The sequence below is a fragment of the Caloenas nicobarica genome, chromosome 9, assembly GCF_036013445.1.
Source record: "Caloenas nicobarica isolate bCalNic1 chromosome 9, bCalNic1.hap1, whole genome shotgun sequence".
NCBI lineage: Eukaryota > Metazoa > Chordata > Aves > Columbiformes > Columbidae > Caloenas > Caloenas nicobarica.
The window spans coordinates 21024657-21047264 of record NC_088253.1 but is presented as its reverse complement, the minus strand read 5'-3'; the positions used below and the strand labels follow the sequence as shown (position 1 = coordinate 21047264).

The window sequence follows — 22608 nt, the reverse complement described above, 5'->3', positions numbered from 1 at the left end:
TGCCCCCCCCCGGCCCGCCCCAACCTGCATCCCCCGTGTCCCCCGGCTATTGCATCACCCCGAAACCCCCGCGCCGGGGCCGGGCGGAGCCGGGCGCGGGGGGGGGCAGGCCCGGTGCGGAGCCATTGGCAGGCGGGGCGGGGGGACGGGGCGGGGGGACGGGGCGGCAGCGCTCGGCACTGCGCGGCGCTGCGCGGTGCAGGGCGGTAGCGGCAGAACCGGCGGCCGCGGCCCCCCCAGCTCCGCGCCGCTCCGCGCTCCCCCCCTCCCCTCCCCTTCCCCGGCGTGCCGGCCGCCCCCATGGCCACCAAAATCGACAAGGAGGCGTGCAGGGAGGCGTACAACCTCGTCAGGGACGATGCCACCGAGGTGAACTGGTAGGTGGCCCCCGGCATCTCCCGGTGCTCCGTGATTCTCCTCTCCCCGCTCCCGAAACGGTGACTTTTATAGACCTTATTCCCCTTCTCCTCCCTCCCCCCCCCCACCCCCAAATGATGTTATTTTACAGCATGTCCTTCCCCATCTCTTTTCCTTTCCCAAAGGGTGACATTTAAATGTATTATTCGCCTTCCATTTCCCCCATCCCAAAGGGTGACTTTTAAATGTGTCATTCCCCTTCTCTTTTCCCCTTCCCAAAGGGTGACTTTTAAGTACAACGGCTCTACAATCGTCCCTGGAGACCAAGGGGTAGACTATGAAACCTTTAAAAGGAAATGCACAGGTAAGCGCCGTCTCCGTCTCCATTGCTTTGGCACCTCGTCGTGTTTCTTGCTGCCCGGTGCGAGGGGGAAAGGGTGGGAGAAAACTCGGGTAACCTGGCGCTGGTGCTGCTGCTTCCCCTGCCTGCCCCGTCCTGCACGATCGGGTTTTCAGCCGCCGAGTCCATAGTCCGGCCGCTCCTTTGTCTCATCCTTAGACTTAAGGTCCTTTGGGCTTTTTCCCCCCCTCTCATTGCACAATTTTTCATTGCTTCTGGGGCATAAATAGGATAAAATGCTTGATTTGCAACGGTCTCCTTGTTTAGCATTGCTGAAGAGCATAAAAGACTCAATTTTTTGTGGCCAAAAAGATGCAGTCATACAGATCATTTTACAATTGAGTTCTTCTGTAAATTGTATTTATAGCGCTAAAGTAACTGCAGATTTTTTAAGAATATGAAACCTGAGAAGAGCGGTTATGCCGAAGATTGGCTGGAACAATACAGCACTGAAAACAATCGTATATGTGGCGTTGCACAACCGCAACAGTTGCGGCTCTGGTTTAAACGTGGCAGTTGATTGTTTAACTGTCGGTCGCAGAATAGTAACAGGAGGAACAAAGCTCGGGGTAAAGAAAATAAATTGAGGAATATTTAACTTCACCTGATCTTAACTTTTGACGTGTTTTACAAAAGCGCGCTTTGATTTTTCTCAAAATAACTTCGAGGGGGGAATCATTTAGCTTTTCCCCCAATATCTAGGCTGCTATTTTAACAATGGCACCATGTGACATGAGATATGAAGCACTTGTAATACTGGACTATAACCTTCCTCACTCAGCTAGTTCCTCCGCAGTCAAGCGCTACAGTTAACCTGTATTTTCAGAATTATGTGTCTGCACAGCGAGGGAATTGCACATTGAACAGTCTCTCCCTTCTTAAGGTGGGGCGAGTCCTGGAGGTGTCGTACCCACAGCTATCGAAACACCAGTGCCGGGCCAAATTGGTCTGTCGAGTCCTAGGGCTTGGCTGTATTTTACTGAGTTGTAGGGGAGGACTTCCAGTGATTTACGTAAGGATGGGACTGGACCGATACTTATCAGTCAATAAATATCACAGGAGAAAAATACATTTCAGTCCTTGGAAAGCAGCCGTTAAATCAAGAAGGTTTAGACTTCTCTGCTATGACATTTGCAGTGAGGTCTTACTAGGATTAACACAGCTACTCATTTCCAGCTGTTCTTGAGGCCTTTGCAGGGAAAATTCTCAAAACCGAAATGGATCCTTTTGTAGTCGATGTCAGATGAGCTGATACCCTGTGCCACATGAATTCCTTCTCACCCAGCTCTTCTTAACAGGCAACGTAAGGCAAAAAGCAGTTCCCTGGCATACGGGGAAACCCAGGGCTGAATGCTTCTGAAGTTCATGCCAGTGGTATCTAAAGGGTCAGGAGTTTTCTCAGGAGGTCAACAGCTTCGCTATCCGAGTGCCATTTCTCTGTCTCCTCGTGTGGCCAAGATAACTGAGCATCTCCAGACATCCGAGGTTTGCAGAGGAACCTTCCCCATTTCTTTTCTGTCCTTGTTTTTAAGGAGTCCTCTTATTTTGTCTGACTTTGAATGCTTTGTCAGGAGTGGCACCCTCTCAAGAACAGTTCCTTATCTTCTGTAGCAAAGGGAACACTTTTATCGAGTGGCTAAGCAGGCAGAGGGGCTTTGGCAAAAAGAGTCATCGTTGGGCTGGGTAGGGTGCGTGTGACAACTCACGGAGGCACATATTGCACTTCGGAATATGGCCAGTTTTGTTTTCTTGCCACTGTTTGCATGTGCCCAACCCTTATTTATAAACAGGGTATTAAACAGACAGAGTTGAAGCAAACCTTGTTTTGTACCAGCGAAGTGCCAAGCTGGCCCCCATACTGAAACATTTTTTACAGCAAAAAGGAAATTTTGCATGATTTAGGCATAAGCTTGGTAAGGGAAGAGTTAAATAAAGGGCATCTGGGGGGTAGACTGTGGCCTATTGTTAGCCTTTAATGTGGAGCTAAATCCCTTATAGCTACTCAAGCCTCCCTTTCCCTCTTCCATCTCTCCCTCCTCCTTCCCACCACCCCCACGGGCTGCTCCTTGGCGGAGCAGAGGCAAGAGGTTCTCCTCAAACCCACCTCGGGAGCACAGTTCCTGAAGCCTTAAAGAACTAGACAAATTCAGCTACAGGGTGCTCGGCCAAGTGCTGGAAAGGATCTTCCTCCACCCGAATTATGGTGCAGAAGTTGGGGAAGCAAGAGCTGCAGGTTGCGGTGCCTCCATCTGTGCAGCAACCCTTCGCCTGGCCCAGTAGACTTAGTCAGAAAATGATGCTCGTGCCAGCAGTGAAGTTAGAGCTTTCCTCCCCAGCTGGAAGAAAGGTGCCAAATGTTACTATGAAGCAGAGCTGGTTGGAATATTTCTACTGAAAGTCAGCAAAAAAGGGTAGGAAGGGATGGGAAGAGCTGCTAAATATTATTTCTTCCAATTGCTACATCTCTTCCTTCCTGGGTCACACTCCATCTTATTCTACATCTTGCTGGAGGAGAGAAGAGCTACTATCAATGCAAGCAGCTTTGGAAAATGTGATGAAAAGATTAAAAAAAACCAGCATCAGAATAAACTTCCTTCCTTGTTTCTAATTCCTGTTTTGTGAAAAACGCGGCCCTGAAAGCCACAAAGTGCTGCAGCTGCCTCTAGTAGGAGCTGAGCGTAATTTGGTGCTTGAAGGTGAGAGCGGGAGCTGGAACGGAAAACCTCAGCGTGCAAAGCGTCCCCAAGCCCCTCCGTCACAGCTCGCTCTGTTCTGCTTTCTCCACCATCTATTTTAGTGCCGTTCTTAGCGCCAAACATCTGCGTCCCCCGCTTTCTTTAATAACCATTCTTCTAAAAAGCACCTTCAGCGTGCGGTACATATTGCTTCACCCCAGGGCATTAAATTACAGAGCAGGCAGTGTCCGTGTGTGCTAATTCATGTGGCTCTCAGACCAAGAAGGTCTTTTGTACCAGTCTGGAGACATTTGCCTGTGGTGGATATCCTGACATCTGCAAGGACCGAGCTTAGGAAAGGCTGGAGGGGGCTTGTTGGCAGCAGGGCTGTATTTTTGCTTTTTCTTCCCCCCATAAATAACTCTTTTCATGCAGCCCATGGCCCAACCCATTACTGATCCTGCAAACCTCCTCGGGGAATGAGAGAGGTTGAGGACAAAGGGAAAAGCAAGAAACTAAAATTGCTTCTTTTAATGGAAGCAGCAGTTTAAAAAGACCATGTAAGAAACGGGCTTGCTGCAAACCTCCCGTAAGGCTCCGTGGGCTGCTGGTGAGGGGACGGGGACAGATGGAGATGCTGAGCTCCTGGGGCAGGGAGGTCCATGCCCTGGGCCAGGAACTGCTGCTGCAGCCCCTCTACCTCGGGCAAGTTTCATTATTCTCGTTGCTCTGTTCTCAGATATACATTGCATGTCGGTCCTACATGTCATATCTCGGGGTGGAGGTTTTTTCTTCCTAAAGCTATGTACTAAGCTTCGTGGACTAGCGGAAAAGTTGAAGGAACTGTATAATCAGTCACTCTTTCCCCATCCCACTGCTTGGGGACAGCAATTGCCACCGTTAAAGGAAGAAAACATAGTAAGAAAAGCTCCTTTGGTGCCCTTTTGTTCAAGGTCCCAGGATTATGCTGCTAACACAGCCTGAACCCTGGACTTTGCGTATCGGTCGCTGTCAAGGTCTGTGTCACGCCACAGGACGACTCAGACACTTTGGCTGGAGATACCAGGCACTGCTTGGGTCTCTGGCAAGAGTCTTCTCTGTCCTCCAAAGACCAGCCCCAGATGTGTGAACGGCTCCGCCAGCCGATCCCAAAGTCAAGTCAAGGCGGCTGGTTTAAACCACTGGCACAATAAAGTCCTTGTATGATCAAGAGGGGGCCGCTGGTGGCACTTTCTCTTGCAGTCCTGCTAATGACCCATGTTTGCGACTGTATTGGCCTTTGTCTGACCCAAAGAGTCTGGAGACCAAAGTTGAGGACATTAATTGTGCCAGAGTCGTTAAACAGGCAGTGTAGACACCCCGTGTCTTCTGCTGAAGGACTGTTTTGGTTGGGCTTAACAGCACAGATTACCTCTGCATTAAACAAAGACTTAATTCAAGGCTTTTGATCCATTTTACTTCACAGTTACAGCTCTTGCCTCTGCAGATGGCATGGATCCAGACATAGCATTAATTTGGTGTTTGGTAGTACGTGCCATCAGTACACTTAAAAAAAAGAAAAACAACTGAGCTGGTGGATTTGAAGCCAGAAACACAGATAAAGAGTTGAAGGTTATTGTACGGAAGGATGTGAAGGCTCTTGAGTTTTTTTTGTCGTTGCTTTTCATTTCAAAGTCTCATAACTGGGCTGGTGATGCTGTTGCTAAGGAGAGCAGAATGACATACAACTGAGATATCCAACTAAAAGTTTGGTCCAAAACATCGGTATAAACTTTAGTGTGTGTCAGTAACACCCGACTGCACCGGCCAGCTTGCCTCAGTTTCTGTATTACGAAGCAGCAGAGCATTGCACTGCCTGTCTGTGGTTTACTTCATTTTTTTTAAAGTGTGTATTCTGCCATTTAGTAACAGAGAGGCTGGAAGACTCTGTTTTCCCCCCCATGCCACATGTGAACAGTTGTTTTTCAATGCATCCCTGACAAAAGAAATAATGAGCCTTTTCTTTGGAAAGCCCCAGTCCAGATAAATAATTGCAATGACAGCATGAAATGGGATAGTTATTCATGTGTCTGAAAGGATCAAACCAAAACGACACTGTGCATTCAGCACGAAGAAGAACTGAAAATCTTTGGTCGGAAATAAACGCCCTATAAAATAATTTCTGGTTGGCATAAAATATTAGGAAGAAAATAAAAATGGAATCGGCTCCTAAGACAAATGCAAGCTCTTTTGGGCTTATGACAAGTGTCCTATAAAGCCTGGCCTGCATATAAAATTTAGGAGCTAAGAGTTGAGAGATCACCAAGATTACATTGGCACCTTAGGTTGTAGGAAAGATTTGTAAAAATACACGAGGACATATAATGAGATAGGTGCTTATCTGCATTTGGCTACATCTTAAGTTGCTAAAATGGGCTTTGCAAATCAATCTCCTACTGCTTTTGTTTTTCCTCTTTAATGTTCGTCTTGCCTGCTTTCCCTGAAGATCTATTTAAAGGCAGAGCTGGGGCCATGGGTGGTTTGTGGGAATTTCACGGTGTCTTGGCAGCGTTTCCCTGCCCCTGTGCCCTCCCCGCTTGCTGTGATCCTCATGCTCTAGGGGGGAATTCAGCCCAAGTGGTTATGGTCCCAAGGTCAAACATTTTGTATTTCTCTTAGCTGACCTAATGAGCATGTCTGCGTGCTCTTTAACATGGTTAAAGAGGGCAAAAAACCAGCCTAGTAAGAGGTAGGGAAGGTTTTCTGCCTGCACTTCTAGCCATGTGAATACAGGGGTGACTGAAGAGGTGGAAAATTGACAAATTAATCAAAAACGAATCCAATTGGAACAAACAAATCCTTCATGAAACCTGTCATGCGCTATCAGTAATTCGCTGTTGGCCAGCACACAACAGCAGATCTTTCCATCAGCTGCCTCGTTATACGTGACCTTGCCTGAGCAGGCAGGTGAGCGGTGGCCTCATCTTGGCACGTCCCCGGCGTGGCCGTTCAGAGCCCTAAGACCAAGAACCGTGACGCTCCTGACCGTGTATGTCTTTCCTGCAGCTATTGTCTTTTACTGATGAGTCAGTCCACTTTAATCTAATGGGGAATTTTTTAGTACAGCTGAACTAAAGGGTTTGAGTGGATGAAAAGGAGGAGAATACCATGAAGGAGATCTCTGCAGCTTGGCATCGAGTTTGTTGACAGCCAGGAGCAGCTTAGTCAGTATATTTGGAAAATCTTGCCTACTGATAAGTAAGGGGTTTGGAGAAAAATACTAAGTGATGCTCATTAAGGCATTCATTGTACTTTCCATTGTTTGTATAGCCCTATTGTCCTGCTCTACAACCATAATTAAAGGAGTAGTGATATTAGTAGGAATTCACGTTTTTAATTCCTGCTGTTTGTAGCTTGGGAGAGCTTCTCAAATAAAGCTATTTCCGTTCTACCCAGATCTATTATTTGCTTCTCTCTGCCTTGAAATTCATGGCTTAGTGACTAGGAAGGTGGTTGCATAGAACTGGGCAGGATTTCCTCTCCCGGAGGAAATCTACTGTCTCACTATGATTTATTGGGCTCTCCCACACAGCCAGCAGTTCCTAAAACCACTCTAAGTGGTTTTGTGTGAAAAGGGGGGTGTACGTGGTGGTGGATATTAATGCCCTGAGATTTCTAGGGCACTGATGGCATCGATGACTTCCAGCGCGGCGAGGTGATCTGGTAGGATAGAACCGATTAACCGTGAAAAGAGGAAATCTGGGAGTATAAAAGCACTTGTGCTTTGATCCCGTTATCGCTCTGCACATGCTTCAGACTAATTGTGAAACTCAACCGCTTCTGCTCAGGGATTTTGACCTGCAGTTGGAGAGGCCCATACCCAGGCTGAAGTAGAGCTAAAAATCTCCGCATCTGTCTCCATTGCCCTTTTAGGAAAAGAGACGTGTTGATTGCTAAGGGCTCCAGTTCACATTCCCTCTTGGTTTCACGTGCAGCTGCTGAAACGCTCCTCAGCTGCCGCGATTCACTGACTGGCACGTCAAGTTAAAGCATCACATATTGGTGGTTTATGTTAAATACGCTGGGCTGAAAACTGGCAGCTGAAGAGCCTGTTCTGCCTCCTGTGGGGATACAACCCCCATGGGGAGGCAGGAGGAGAAAGCGCCAAGCTCGGCTCTGACCATTCCAGCCCCCCCAGGTCAACCCGCCCCAGGTAAAATCTGCCCGAGACAGTGACTCAGAGCCCCACATCTCACCGCAGTTGCTCATTAAACTTACCGAGAATTAACACGATGAGGTAAAGAGTTGCTCATAGTCACTATTAGGTGATCTAACAGATAAAAGCCCACGTGGAATTGCTGCATGTGGTGCCGCTGATCCAGTTGCTCTCAGACAGAAAGCACCCCAGCTCTGCTGCGGAGGAGCAAATCCTGCTGCTGCCAGGGATCCGTGGGTTCATGTCAAATTGAAGTTCATGCTGACAGATAAATTCCTTCAACTTCCTGTTACCTTGCTGTGAAAAAGCACTGCTATCTCACATTCATTGTGGTTTTGCATTATCTTTTTAATAAAGGGGTATATTCCAGAGCAGCCTTCAGGATCTGTGACAGCCTTTGGTAGAAGGGGCAGGGATGCAAAACCTTTATGCTTGGGGTAGAAAGCGATGGGCCCATGGGAAGGGCTATGACATGGTTACAATATAGTAGGGGCCAGGACTCGATGACATTAAAGTGCCTTCCAGCGCTGTGTTCCCATAGGAACCACAGTACAATTCTTAGCAGAGCGTGGCCTCCTTTACTGACCGATCGGGGAAAGCGATTTTTTTTTTCATAGAACTGTTAATAGTAACGTTAGGGGATTTACTGTCTCTCTTCACCTTGGGTATTTCCTGGCTGTCGGTTCATTTATGGTTCTAATCAATCTTGGGAAGAGGATTTACTGTCAGAAACAGGAGTCTCTCTGTGTGTTTCTTGTACTTGCCAGTCACAGGGTATCTAAGAGAGAAGTTTGGTTTGCCTGAACTGTCGATACACGACTCTTACTCTCCTTCCAAAGGTCCATCTGCATTTTTCTTTTGAATAAGATCTCTCTTTCTCTTTGTTTTGACTTTTTAATCTTCAGAGGAGTTTGTTTTAAACACTGTACTGGCTCACACACACCCCTACATGTATTTTCCACTTTTCCCCAGTAGTCCTATATCAGTGGCAAAAAAAGAACCTAGAGAACAAAATAAGGGGAGCATAGGTGGCCGTTTCTCAGACTTAAAAAGTCTTATATTTTGTCAGGGGGAAGTTGTCTTTACTTATACCTTGGCAAAACAAAGTATTGAAGACGCTCTGAGATCTGTCAGCTTTCAGAGAACATCCCACCTTTTTTTGCATGGATTTCTAGCAGCTTATTTTCTGGGGATGAACAATTTCGAGCTGTTCTCCCCTACCCCTAGAGCTCCTGGGGCGGTCCTGACCGTTCCTGGAACAAGCTGTAATGGATCCAAGGATGCAGATGTTGGCAAACATTACGACACCTGGAGCCTGCGTTTTCACCTGGCAATAGTCAAGACAGCAAATAACTATAAAGCATGTCGAACTGGTCACAACAAGTGTAACCAAGATTAACATGATTCTGTTCAAACAGCAAGTTTGTTCTCCTATTCTGAGTCATCTAATTTCATTTACAAGGTCTTGAGTGACCTCAAACAGATGCAGTAGCTATCATTAGGTATATTCCATGATTGCACAACTGTCCGTCTGCTCTGCTTTTCTGCACGATCCTGGCGGAAGGTTCCAGCATCGTGTGTGCCACCCAGGCTGGGAACAGGAGTAGATGGTGTCACACGCTTTCGAAGTGCCTGTGATCGTGAAGGTGTCCAACTACCTCCGTTGATGAGTCACCCTGCAAAGGACTCTTCGAGACAAGGAGTTTACAAGGTTTTCACACATATGACCAGGCTAAATAACTCCAGTCTGGCGTGATATAGCAGAAACCGGCTGTGAAACAAAGATGCGAACAGTTCTAAAATCCAAAGCCTTTTTCTACAAGGCTTCAGAAGGAGTAGAAAGACACATCTGGGGAAGTAATTGCAATTTTTTCTTTTGCTTCTTCTTCTGTCCTACTTATAAACTCATAGTACAACTGAGCCAGAAATGTTGCTGCAGAGAAGGAAAGGATCAGATTTGCACAATGGCCAGTTTCTGGTATATGTTATAATATGTGACCCTAATCCTGCTATCCTGTAAGAAAGAGATGCTGAGAAATCACTTTCTTCCCTTCTTGAGCAGTGACCTGCAGATGAATATCTGGCTGAACGCGTAACTGGGGTTAGCCCAGCGCTCTTTGAGCTGCCTGTTGATTGTCTTTTCTCCATTTCCAAAGTCACTAATGTGGGGTGGGGTGGCCAGCACAACCAGCTTCCCCCCAGTAACTCAGAGCAGCCCAGAAAGAGGCAGACCTGACACTGGCAAAGCGCACCCTGCAAGCAAAGAGTGTACAAGCAGAGCCCTGTAATTGCCCTTTTAATCCTGAGCGATAGTATTGTAGCACAGGATAAGTGCCTTGGCTTAGTCTTTAAGTTGAGAGCAATAGTCTCACCTGGAAAACAGCAAGACAGGGATGTTTCTAGTTTTAATCATCTTGTTCTTTTTGCTTTGTCTCTCCAGATGATGTTCGATTGTTTGGCTTTGTCCGATTCACCACCGGTGATGCCATGAGCAAGCGGGTCAAGTTTGCCCTCATCACTTGGATCGGAGAGGATGTCAGTGGCCTGCAGAGAGCCAAAACTGGGACCGACAAGACTCTGGTCAAAGAAGTAGTACAGGTAACCTCCTCCTTCTGCTCCTAACCACCAGTTCTCATCGCTTTTCGCTCTGCAGACACCAGCAGGAGGGGAGGGAGGGGGAAAGATTGGATCATACTTCAACTTAGTAGTTAATCCCTTAAAAAGAAGACGGTTTCCTATTGCCTGTCTTCTTATTAGGAAGACTTAACATCTGCTCTTTCAGCGCTCAGGCATAAAGAAGCACCTTTGAGCTTAAGGCTGTCTTAACTATTTCATGAGGAGGGAACATATGCACTCCCCTCCTTGTCACCATTAAGATGTTTCCCATCTCTTTCCTTGATATGGAAATAACGTAACACTGAATGGTGGAAAAGAAGGCAGTATTAAGTTAAGCAGGTAAAATCAAACAGAAAAACCCACACCCTTGTTTAAACTTCTCTTGAGGCTTTTTGTCTCTGCACAATGAATTCGTGGACCTAATCAACTAAAGTCTGAAGTCCCTATCAGTACCAATGAACCAACAGCTCTTAATAGCTAACTAGATTTGAACGGTCTTCTGTTTGGCTTTGGGCGTATCAGGGAAGAAGGGAAATGCGCTTGGTACACACCTTGGAAGGGCTTCACTTGAATTTGTCTGCCCAGCTGAGCTTATCAGTTAACTCTGTCGAGTCCCTGGGCACTCGGAGCCCAGCTCGCCCTGTTGGGCTCCAGGCTCAGCCCAAGTGAGTGAAAACAGCAGAAACCACGAGAGAAGCGAATTGTGGAAGGCTGTGAAGAACTGCTGCCGAAAAGCTGACTCTAATGGGAAGATGCTCACGTTTAGCATGTTTCCTCTGAAGTATTTCAAGCAAGATCAGCTCTTTCAGCTAAACCTAAGGCCAGCTCTTCACTGCCTGAGAAATGGTCTTTCTTGTGCCCTCGGAGAACACGCTGACCATTGAAATAATCTCCCTCAGTAGTTGTATTCTTGCCTATGCAAGGAAAACTCCCAGTTGGACAATGTGAAGGATGAGAATGAGGTGCCCCTCAATTCATTGGTAGTTTGTATGATGCAGAAGATTATATTTAGATAAGAAGCACAGAGAATATAATAGTTTCATATCCTTCCAGAAGATAAGCACTGGTGCTGAATGTTTCAAAATGACAGCTACGCAGGGTGGCCCATTCTGAAAAGAAACTTCCATAATGACACCTGACAGAAAGGAAAGCAAATCTCTGCTCATGTGAAGCACCTGAAACTGTGTAATTGTAGCTGAAGATGAAATTATAGAGTACTAATGAATGACTCATATAAGAGTCACTAAGCCCAAGGTTTAAAAAAAAAATATATGCGCAGACAATTTATTCCTGTTGAGTTGAATAGCATTCCTGAATGCTCTTCTGAGGTCTGTCCCTCAGGTCTGTTACATATAATTTGCAATTTCACTTGTTTCATCTTTGATTAGTAGTCTGCATGAGTTAATAATCTGGTGGAACATTAACCATTCTTGGCTGTTATTTAGAAGCTTTCATATTCCAATCAATCTGTACTAAAATATGAAAACAATACAACTTGTGCTTAATACAGTTCTGTTGAGCAACCATGTCTATAACCCACTCCAAAGCATTTCTGAATGTAATGTCAATGCGGTGATCTCCTTTTCATAAGAAATTATTTGACAACTATTTAAAATAGTTGTAGATATGCAACTGAATCCCTTTGAGTGGAGCAGGATAAAAGCAGAACTATTTTCTTGGTTTTATGCATATAACCTTGCAGATAATCTGTCAAAACAAAAGAGGACAAGAAAGTCCAACTGAAATTTAGTGGAGGGAATTTATCCCAGAGCCATTTTGCTGTTACTAATTCTCTTGACCTTCAAGTACATTCCCAGTCACCCCACTGCTTCTGATTTTTACAGAGATTATTTGAGACGTTAGTTCTACATAGAAAAACACAGTTGGTTGATTGCTGTAATGATGAACTACAAATCTGACTCAGAGTTCGTTCATCATTTGGAATGAGGAGTACTCTAAAGTGGGAATTTTTTTCTTTATAAACGAGAATCGGGGCTATTGATGCAGTTTGGCTCCGCAGTTTTAGTTGCGTGCATGGCCCACAGGCGCAACTTACTCTGCGCGACATGGATCTCCTTCCAAGGAAGCGTGGCACAAAGAGGCTTTTTGTACAGCAAATACCAGCCTTGATTTTGTGATCTGTAGAATAGATTGGTTGGGATTCCAGAACAGCAGTTCTTCAGTCTGAGAAGCCCTCAGTAAAACTCGAAGGGTGCTCGCTATCTTGTCATATTTGCAAAAGCCAACTGTGGTTCTTTATTGAAGACCAAAGCTCCAGTGTGAGGGGAGACCTGCTTTATATTCTCTGCTATGTTGTAGATGCATTGATGAGCTACGGTTCAGCTCTGCTCAGGGCTGAACAAATGCCAATAAACACTGTTCTTCCACTGAGACACTCAAAGTGAAAGACAGCCAGCTTGAATACCTCCTAGCAAGCAAAACCCACCATGTTGCATCTGTAGAATAAAGAGTGTTCACACACGGTGATTATTAACGGTCTCCTAGAAGCATCTGTCATAAGGAAAACGTAAGGGATATTCACTGTTGAAGAGTAGATCGTGGGCTTGTGAACAATGGGATGGAATATTATGAAGGAAGGAGAGGAACTGCGTTGCACTCACTTTTGTATTCTGCCCTTGGAAGGGGGAGCAGGTGCTGGGAAATCTATAGGGAGGTGGCTTGGGAAGCAATACTCATAGTCAATGGGGGAGGTTGCCAGAAAATCTCTCAGGAAGAAAGGACAATTGATTTTTAGCTCTACTAACTGCAAAATTACAGGGATGGATCTCATCTGGTGCAAATGGCCATAGTTCTCCTAATCTGTACTAGCTGAGAATCAGGTCTTGCTTATTTGGGACTATCCTTATTACTTCTTCAACATCGTTGGAAAATCGGTTTTGCATTTATTGTATTTATTTTGGGTTGTAGAAAAATGCATTTTTGCATTTAAGGAACATTCAGTAGGTTTTTTTCACCCCCATTTATTTTCTATCCTTTCCTCTTCACCTCAGCTGGAAGTCAAGCCCGTGACCCAAGTAGTTCAGCAGAGAGCAGGGTAGAAGTAAGGCCAGGATGGGGAATAAGTATTTAGGTACTGATGTGTGGAGGCTTTTCTGTGTAAATGGAGGCATGGAGTAAGGGGATGCAATATCCCATCTTTTCTCCACTGAGCTTCTGTCTAGGCCAAGGGCAGCCCTCGGGGAGAGGGGTAGTAGCACCCAACACCTCACGCTTTGCAGACTGTTGCTCAAAATATTTGGGAGGTCATTTCTGGAGTACAGTCTAAACCTAGATCTAGAATGATCTAAACTTAACAGCTGAGGAACCTGATGAAACAGTAAGCCAGGATGACTCAAACTACAAGGCTGCACCTATTTTGTCATCGGCAGTAGCGTGTCTTGTCTTGCGCACAGGGGTGAGCCGCAGATGCTCAGGGAGCCACACGTGCAGCAAACCCCGCGGCGTTTGTCCCCTCTGCACAACTGCAGTTCCACCACTGTAGATACCCTGTTTCCCCGAAAATAAGACCTACCCCAAAAATAAGCCCTAGCGTGATTTGTCAGGATTTTTGAGGATGCTCGAAATATAAGCCCTACTCCAAAAATAAGCCCTAGTTATAGTTCGTTCAAAAAGTCAATTTAAATAGTGTCCAGGCAGCTAAACATGTAAAAACATAAGCATCTTTTGGAGCAAAAATTAATATAAGACCCTGTCTTATTTTGGGGGAAACAAGTTACCAGGTGAATGGAAAGGCTTTAGGCATATTTTCTACTTGGCTGCAAAGGAGATCATCCAAAGCTGGTCTTAAAATCATGCTTTATGCCCCTGGCAGCAAGGACAGTTCTGCCTTTTACCTCCTTTCTATGCACAAGTTGTGGCTCATTCAGCATTAGTACAAATCCATCCAGGAGACTCTCTCTGTTCTGAGGGCTGGGTTTTTTTGACGTCCTTTATTCCACAGGCCCGGAAGAAACAGGTCAGTCAGCTAAAGCCCAGAAATCGAGCCTATTGTAAGCTGCTGTAAGGAACAGCTGCCAGCATGAGGTTCGGTTCAGCCATAAAAATTCCTGCAAGGTGAGACCTGGCAAGTCCAGGAGCGTCAGGCCTTCCAGTGAACAGCCCCGATTATTTTTTGGAGAGGCAGAGGGATGATGGTGCTTTTCTTCAAGTAAGGACAAGCCTAGGCACAAGGGGCTTGGAGCTGGGAGTGGCAACCAGTGTAAAAAGGGGTCTGGTTTTGATGTAAATGCTGAAGAACTGGAAACAGGACCTGGTTTCCCTCTGAGCGTTGCTTCCTTTCTGTGAACTTGTTGCCCTTCATGGCTGCATTTCCTACCAGGACATTTTAACCCTTCATCGGGCAGCGTGAAGGTCTTTTTCCTGACGGGACTGAATTCCCCTGCGACAGCTGTCTCAGCAAATGGACTGCCAGACCTTTGCCAGTTTGTCTTATTTTCCACGAATTTTGACTCTTCTCTATTTTCCTCAGCACTCCTGCCCCCACAAAGTCATGTGCTCTATTATTTGCCGAAATCATATTCAGGGTGAAACAGCTCTGTTTCTGTGAGCAAATATTCGTGGCATTTTATTCATTATTATTTTTGGTGAGGAATTTGCCCGACTTTAGTGATGTCAACAAGTTTACAGAGTTCCTGCTTTGGAGCTCATGGTCGGATCTTTTTTGTTCGCCTTTCTCTTTTCCGCTGGATTCCTCGCCGCCCTGAAGCTGCTCCCTCAGGAGGGAGGACCCACTGACAGGGTTACGGTTCCTGGTTTCAGGACAGATACAACACTTATAAAATCACGTATGTGCATTAGTTTCTCACGTTAGTACAGTGGCCTAAACAAAGATGGCTTAATAACTTTGTTAGAGGCAGTTAGAAAATCAAACTCATACGGTAACAGCTGTATCGTGGCTTTGAGACAGGCTTTCTCAGGAGCGTGGGTGACATACTGCTGGGAAGGCAAACAGAATTGTGGTTTTTGACTGTTTTTCCTATTCTGGTTTACTGTAATGACCATACCAAATGGATACAGATTTATAAGAACTCCTCGTCTAGAGAAAGCTGTAACTTTGTCAAGTAACTGCTTCGGGCTGGGATAAGCAGCCTCTCATCACCCCACATCTGCCAGCCAGCCCTGTGACTTCTCCAGTGGGATGCAGCACAGATAGGAAGAATTTGCAGATCAGCTGAAATGCAGTTCCCGTCGCTGGGAGATGCGTTTGCCAGAGGTTTGGGCTGGCTTTTCGCAGCGGCTGGAACTGGTCCGTGTAAAAATTGGCAAGGAGTAAATTTGCAGAGAAGGGTTTTGCTGATGGCTCAGGCTCTGACGGCTGATCACAAGACCAGGTTTGCTGCAGCCACAGGACGTGTCCTTTCCTCCCCATGACCCCGGGTCTGGGACTCATACAATGCTGCAAAACTAACATGGGAGATGTCATCTCCTCTGTACTGCGTCTGCAACTGAAAATAAGATGAGCATGGATGGGAGCGGTGACATTGGGCACAGTGGAAATGAGGATTCTGAACGATGGAGGCTGCTGCAAGTCCCCATGTAAATAAAAACAGCAAGAAGCTGCTCAACTACCTGGCACTGTTCCTACCTGCTAAGAACCCAAGTGTCTGCAGACGATACAAGGATTTTCCTTCTGGCTTCAGGCCTACCCATGCTGGGATTTATACCGGCCTCTGCAGACCTTTTCGGTACAGTATCTGCACCAGGCAGATTTTTCCCTTGGCCAGCTTAGGGAAATTTTATGGCCCCATATGCTAAATATTCAGGGCCTGAGAAAATCTATTCCACCTTTTTTTTTTTTTTCCCCCGTAAAGTTGTCTGGAAGAGAAACGCTGGATTGTGACCCTCTGCCACTCCGGCACAAAGTGAACCATGTGCTAGACAGGTGTATTGAAGAACCATGAGTAAACCTGACTTTTTACGTGTTCAGTGATTTGAGAGACAAAGCAGAGGGACTGTGGTCACTTGCATCATGAGAATGATAAAGATAAAAGGCATCATTGTTTTTGTAATCTGTAGGCTGCTGGTGACTCTGGGGTGAATACAAAGGCTAGAATTCACTCGCAGGTCTTGCTGCGGTTGTAAAAAGCTTGGGGACAGGGGGAGGAGAAGAGAAAGGGAAGTGGAGGATGTAAAATGAAGATGCATGTCAGCAAAGAGAGGGCTCAAGCATCAGAGCTACGCACCGTGCCTTAGGCAGCTATAACTTCTGTGATTCTCTTGAAAGGCATTAGATATGGGTATGCGTGAGAAGAGAAAGCAGGGACTGTCCCCACCCTAATCTTTTAAGGACAGAAAGAAAATCTGGTGGCAGAGCAGAAATCTGGCTGTTGGCATTGCTGTTAGCTGCTTGAAGCTAGGCTTTTTCCTGGTGCTTTGCAGGAGCCGGTTCGCTATGATCGGTTATTTATAATTGCAGATGACAGTCACGCCAAATAAGGTTCATTGCCTGGTCTAGCTAACATCAGACCCAATTAAATCAGTTGGGAGCAGTTTTACATTCTGGCAGTTTCAGTGGGGACAAAAAAAGAGTGAACTCTAGATAAAATGGCCCTCGGCTGAAAAGTGCTGCTGTTGATCATGGGTGCCCAATCTCCTGATGTGAGAGCCGGAGTCCCTTCTGTTTCCCTGCCCTGATGACACAGGAGGCAGTTTCAACTGTCTCGAAAATACTTATATGCCTCCCTGACTTGCACCCTGAACAAAAAACCCCAAAGAGCTCAAACGGTGAATTTAGAGTGATGAGGGAGGATATGGCTTAAGAAGGGTCAAGCAGGATATCGAAATCAGGAGTTCCAGGCAGCAAACTCACCCGAAGCATCTTCTCCCCTTGGGGCCAGGCTTGATGAGACATCGCGGTGGGTGCAAAGAACCAGAACACTGACAGCACCTGCCAGCAGAAAGGAATAAAGCAAAGAGTTATTATTAGCGGTGACCCAGATTGCACTCCGAGGGTACAAATCTGGCACAAGAGGTGGCCCCGGTCAGCTAAGAGGATATTTAAGAGTGGCTGGGAATCCAACCCATCTGGCCACTGCTGGGGGGAGATTGTTCCAACCTTGCAAAGTGTCTCGGTAGCATTGACGTGAAATAGGGGCTGGTGCCCACAGATCATAACCCAGGAATCATCTGGGTAACTACCTAGTTGAGAAGACATTTGGGAAATTGTAATAACTTTGTGGTACATATTATTTAGTTCCCCTCTGTTCTTGCGTGAGTGCGTTTGCAGTTTTAATTTCAGAATCAGCTGGATTCTGCAGAGCGGGCATTGAAGGAAACCCTCCTCACATTTATAAAACACACATATTTTTCATGGAATCCCTCTCAGAAATGATTTTATGGGCCTGCCTCAGTTCTCACTAAAGTCAGGGCAAAGACTAACTCTGAAGTCGCGTAGTCCTGGATAATCTGCTTCCTGAGTTGAGGAAAAATTGTTAAACCTGTTAGCACACAGAAAATTAACTGAAAAGGCTCAGCTCAAAAATCGTGTAGGTAGCACACCTCAGTGAGCGTCAAATAGTTGAAACCCATTTGTTTGGTCTTCACAAGAGCTGAGCTTTGCAGAGATCTCACACGGATCTGGAAGTAGGACACTTGTGAGCACGACCAAATCTGATGGTTTGGGCAGTTTGCCTCTTCATTTCCCATCTTTAAAAAAGGATTTTTTTTTTTCCTCTAAATAAACAGTTTCTTTCCCATTTTCCCTGAACTCTCATGGCTGAGTGCCTGTAACGTCTGTCTGTCCTCATACCAGAAAAGCCGACCATTGAAGTGTGGAGCAAAATGCTGCTGTGAAGCAGTTGTTATTTCTTAGGACTTTGTCTAATTGCTGATAAACGAAAGCAGAGCAGACAAGGCTTCTCAGAGCTGCTATAGGCTTTTTATTTTCTTTTTTTTCTTCCCCCTCTAAGCAGCTCCTGGGTAGTGAGGATTTCCTACAGTGTGAAACAGGATCAGCCGCAGCCTGGGCGACTGGCGTGGGGGAGGCAGCTGGTTTGCTCTCCCTTCCATTTATTTCTTCCACCGCATGAAAAGAGGCGCTGAGGCTCTTTCAAGCTGAATCCTTCTCCACCCCCTCCTTTACCCGACTCTGATCCCAAACTGAGACCCTTGAGACGCTGCCAAATCAAGAGCTCTCCCATGGCTTAGAGTCCGAAACCAGTTAGAACCTCCCTCCCCGCACCCCAGTTGTGCCGGAGCTGGGGAGATCTGGACAAGATGACAGATTCTCTCTCACAGCATCACCTCATTCTCCCAGGCAGCTCCATCCCTTTTTGGGGTGCTTGCTGCCCAGGGAGCCAGGCATTATAGATTTCCCGAGACATTGCAGCAGGACTGTTGGGATTTCAATGTATTTTTTTGGCCCTGGCCCTGCAGAGTGCAGTGGCTTCTCTTGGCTTTTCACGTCTAAAACTCTCTGTGGGTTGGGGGGAAGGGAAAGGCACAGGCGGCGTTTTCAGTTGTGGTCAGGAAGGGAAGGGAAATGCTAAAGCGAGAAGCAAATGTGCGTATTTGCTGAATTGTCTGTGCGCCCACACGCGTGCCACCCTTGCTAGGAGGGACGAATCCCTGGCCGTAGTGACACTGCTGTGACAAGTGCCCTGAAGGCACCGCGGGATCCCATCCACAGCGATCTGTTCCCAGCAAAGTTTCCTCTGCTCACAGCCTCACACATGCTGCCGAGCGCCTGCCCGGCTCCCATGAGTTGCAAAGAGCATTGGAGCAGCCAGACAGCTGCCCTGCAGTACACAAGTGTGTTAATAAAGCGTGTTCTCAAAGGTCACTTCGGATCATTAGACCACAGAGCATACTCAAGCCTATTAACAACACCAGCAGCCTGTCTTGTACGCTATCTTTGTTTTGGCCCTGACGGGATAGTTGAGAAGAGGATGTAGATGTATTTGCTCCCCGTACCATCTGCGTGTTGTTCAGTCTTTAATCAAAGCATCCTCCCAAAAACTGGTGGGGTACTGTGGCATAAGGCTGATGATCTTGTTTTGGGAAAAGGGCTCCTGAACAGGACCAGGGCACAAACAGGATTAGAAGATCATTCTGATGGTCTGCAGCAGTTAGAAGGTCAACAATTTTGGGATTTTTAGATTTCATTACTACTTAGGAAACTTGGCCTAACCTGTCCTGGGCATTTGTCGCTAGGAAGAGTTGTTGTATAGGGCAAGATTGGGTCTTGCAGTTGGTGACAGTAGTAGAAGGAACATAAACATAAAATTCCTCCAGGTTAAGTCCCAGGTTTTGCCATCACTAGTTTTGGGTCTCATCCACAGCTTTCTACTTATCAACAGCAGATAAGGGTATACAGCTCATACAGCCATGGAAGCTGGATAACACTTCTTTATTCAGGTACTTGGACAAATATCGCCTTTTTTAACAGGCTTTTTCTTTATCTCTTGCAGAACTTTGCCAAAGAATTTGTGATTAGTGACCACAAAGAGCTGGATGAGGATTACATCAAGAATGAGCTGAAGAAAGCAGGGGGGGCTAATTATGATGCACAGACTGAGTAAACGCACGAACCTCCTGGCACCACCATCACCTGGATCTCAAAGGGAGGGGAAAGGCACAACAAATAACCCAACTGAGAGATGAGGCAACTGGAATCCCCAGCGTTCTGTGTGTGCACCTAAGAACTCCCTTCCTTTGCACACAGCAGACTTTTATTTTCCATTCCATCTCATGAAATGTCCCTCTCTGGGCTGCTTTTTTTTTTTTTTTCCCCCTCATTTTTTTACTCATAACTCTATGTTCTCACATCTGTGCAATTTAGGTTTGGCTCTGCTTTGATCCTATTCAGCATTGTGTTTCTAGAGGCTTGCCATTGTGTCTTTCTTCACTTGCCTGCATGTCTGTGTGTTTTAGTTGGGCTCAACCTGGTCTCTGAGGGGAGAAAGTTTTGAGGGACTTCTGAACACTGATGATTTTAATTTTTTTTTTAATTTGTTCTCACTGATACTCTTGGGAATAATATTTTTTGCTGTTGTAGGCTCAGATCAACTCGAGTTGATTTCACCTAAACTTTGATTAAATTGTCTAAGCTTAAATGCCCAGCTAAGATGCTATCTAACAGATTAAAAAAAAAAAAAAGAACAAATAAAAAACCTCTTCAACTCTTAATAAACGGGAATAAATTTGCCTTAAACATTGCTTGACAGTTGCTATGCTATGTGCTGCATCTCTGCCCCTCCCTCTTAAAAATAAGATCCAACATGATCCGAATGTGGAGGTTCTGATTTTTTTTGGAGGTATTATGGCACAGTAAAGTGAAGGTCTTAGAAATGTCTGGACACTTGTTCACTATTTTGTGTACCTTGGTCTCTGGGTTTGTATTTGACTTTCCTAAAGCTGGGGCTCAGGAGGTGAAACTGAAATGCATAGATTTTCTTTTTAAATGATGTCTGCGAGAACAGCAGCCGCTGAATCCCAGCAGCCTTCTCTGCCCAAGTCCCCCCTGTTTTTTTTGTCAGTTAAACATAACATTTTCAATTATTTGGGGCCTTTGGGCAATGATCCATCCCATAGCTCTGACCGAGGGATGGAGCAGGGCAGCTCTGTCCCAGCTGGGATGAAACATTCAACAGCAGAAGCTCAGAGATAACCTGGGCACAGTTTGTTTGGTACCAGACTGTTTGTTCAAGGAGGCTTCTTTGTATGGCTTTTTTTTTTTTTTTTCCATCAAAGGTAATTTTCCCCAGAATTATGTGTAGGGGGAAACTGTGTTGTACTGCAGGCTTGGGAGTCAGCACTATAAACCCATTACAGAAATAAATGTTTTTCAAGAACAGTTCTCAGTGACTCTGTTGTTCTTTTACCCTCCCTGCAACAACAAGCCTATATTTAGGAGGTCTTTTAATCCTGGGTGTAAGGCTTTGAGCTCTTGCAATCTTGGGACTATAAGGGGAATTAAACACTGGCTTAAACGTAAAATGATCTCAGTGCCTGCAGCCCTTGTCTGCTCGTCTCAATTCTAAAAGGCAGAGGTGACCACGGTGCATCCGACACACTTTTTGTTCAGCAGCTCTACATCTAAATTTCCAGCACCAAAATGCCAAGTGGGAATTGTAATTAGGTCAAAAAGAATTTCACACCCACGTAAAATAAATGTAGAGAGGTCAGGAACAGATTCGGGAACAAGAACAACACTTCCAGAGTGAAGTTTTGCAGCTTCCTGCACAGGATTACATGGGGCATTACAACTCTGGACTGAACCTCCCGTAAAAGAAAGGAAATGTGTTTTTTTCACAGGACTGACAGTAGGGACAGTCATAACTAACAGCAAAGAGCTTTGCAGAGAGCTTGTGACGCTCTGAGGCTTTGCCTGACCAGTTGAGTGACCACGATAAACTTTTATTTGGCAGCTTGTGGGATACAGGGACAACAATCTCAGTCTGGTATTGAAGCCCACAAGAAATCCATCAGCACCAGCTGTGGCGTGGGGTTGGTGCACTGCTCAAGAAAGAGCTCAGCAGAGGCAAACCAGCTTTCTCAGCTGCTCAAAGACACCTTAGCAAGACAAAGCGGAGGATGGAGGAAGCAAAGCCATCACCCTGGCCCCTCTGGTTGCTTTGCTATCCTCAGCATATGCCTCCCATAGAGTATTTTCCTAAAGACTTTCTAAATATTTTCTAAGTATTTGTCTCTTCCAGGTCACTTCTCCAGGCGTGTCTGTTCCATGCTGTCTTTGACAGCCCCCCCGGGGCCATCTCAGTGTCCTGCATCCAGGCCTGACTCACCCTGGACGGGCTGGGAGGGGAGACACGGGGCTTGTCCCTCTCTTGGATTTTCTCCTGACTTCTGCAGTGGTTTGAAACAGGTCTCCAAAGTACTCATAGAGAATCATGGAGTCATTTCAGTTGGAAAAGACCCTCAAGATCATCGAGTCCAACCATTACCCAACCCCATGTCCCTGAGAACCTCATGTCCGTCTGTCCAACCCCTCCAGGGATGGTGACTCCAGCACTGCCCTGGGCAGCCTGTTCCAATGCCCCACAGCCCTTTGGGGAAGAAATTGTTCCCCAGACCCAACCTCAACCTCCCCTGGCGCAACTTGAGGCCGTTTCCTCTGGTCCTGGCGCTTGTTCCTGGGGAGCAGAGCCCGACCCCCCCTGGCTCCAAGCTCCTTTCAGGCAGGTCAGAGATCAGAAGGTCTCCCCTCAGCTCCTGTTCTCCAGCTGAACCCCCAGCTCCCTCAGCCGCTCCCATCACCCTTGTGCTCCAGCCCCTTCCCCAGCTCCGTTCCCCTCTCTCAACTCACTCCAGCACCTCAAGGACTTTCTTGGCATGAGGGGCCCAAAACTGACCCCAGGATTTGAGATGCAGCCTCAGCAGCACCGAGT

The 22608-nt window shown here is 46.3% G+C and overlaps 1 protein-coding gene across 1 annotated transcript; it reads left to right on the top strand.

The window, feature by feature from the left end:
- Positions 1-156: 156 nt before the first annotated feature.
- COTL1 (coactosin like F-actin binding protein 1) lies at positions 157-21056 on the top strand. The gene is made up of 4 exons (XM_065640990.1): positions 157-377; positions 639-721; positions 10068-10225; positions 19672-21056. Exons 1-4 carry the CDS (start codon positions 301-303, stop codon positions 19780-19782), a joined length of 429 nt encoding a protein of 142 aa, XP_065497062.1. The 5' UTR covers positions 157-300; the 3' UTR covers positions 19783-21056.
- The last annotated feature ends 1552 nt before the right edge of the window (positions 21057-22608 follow it).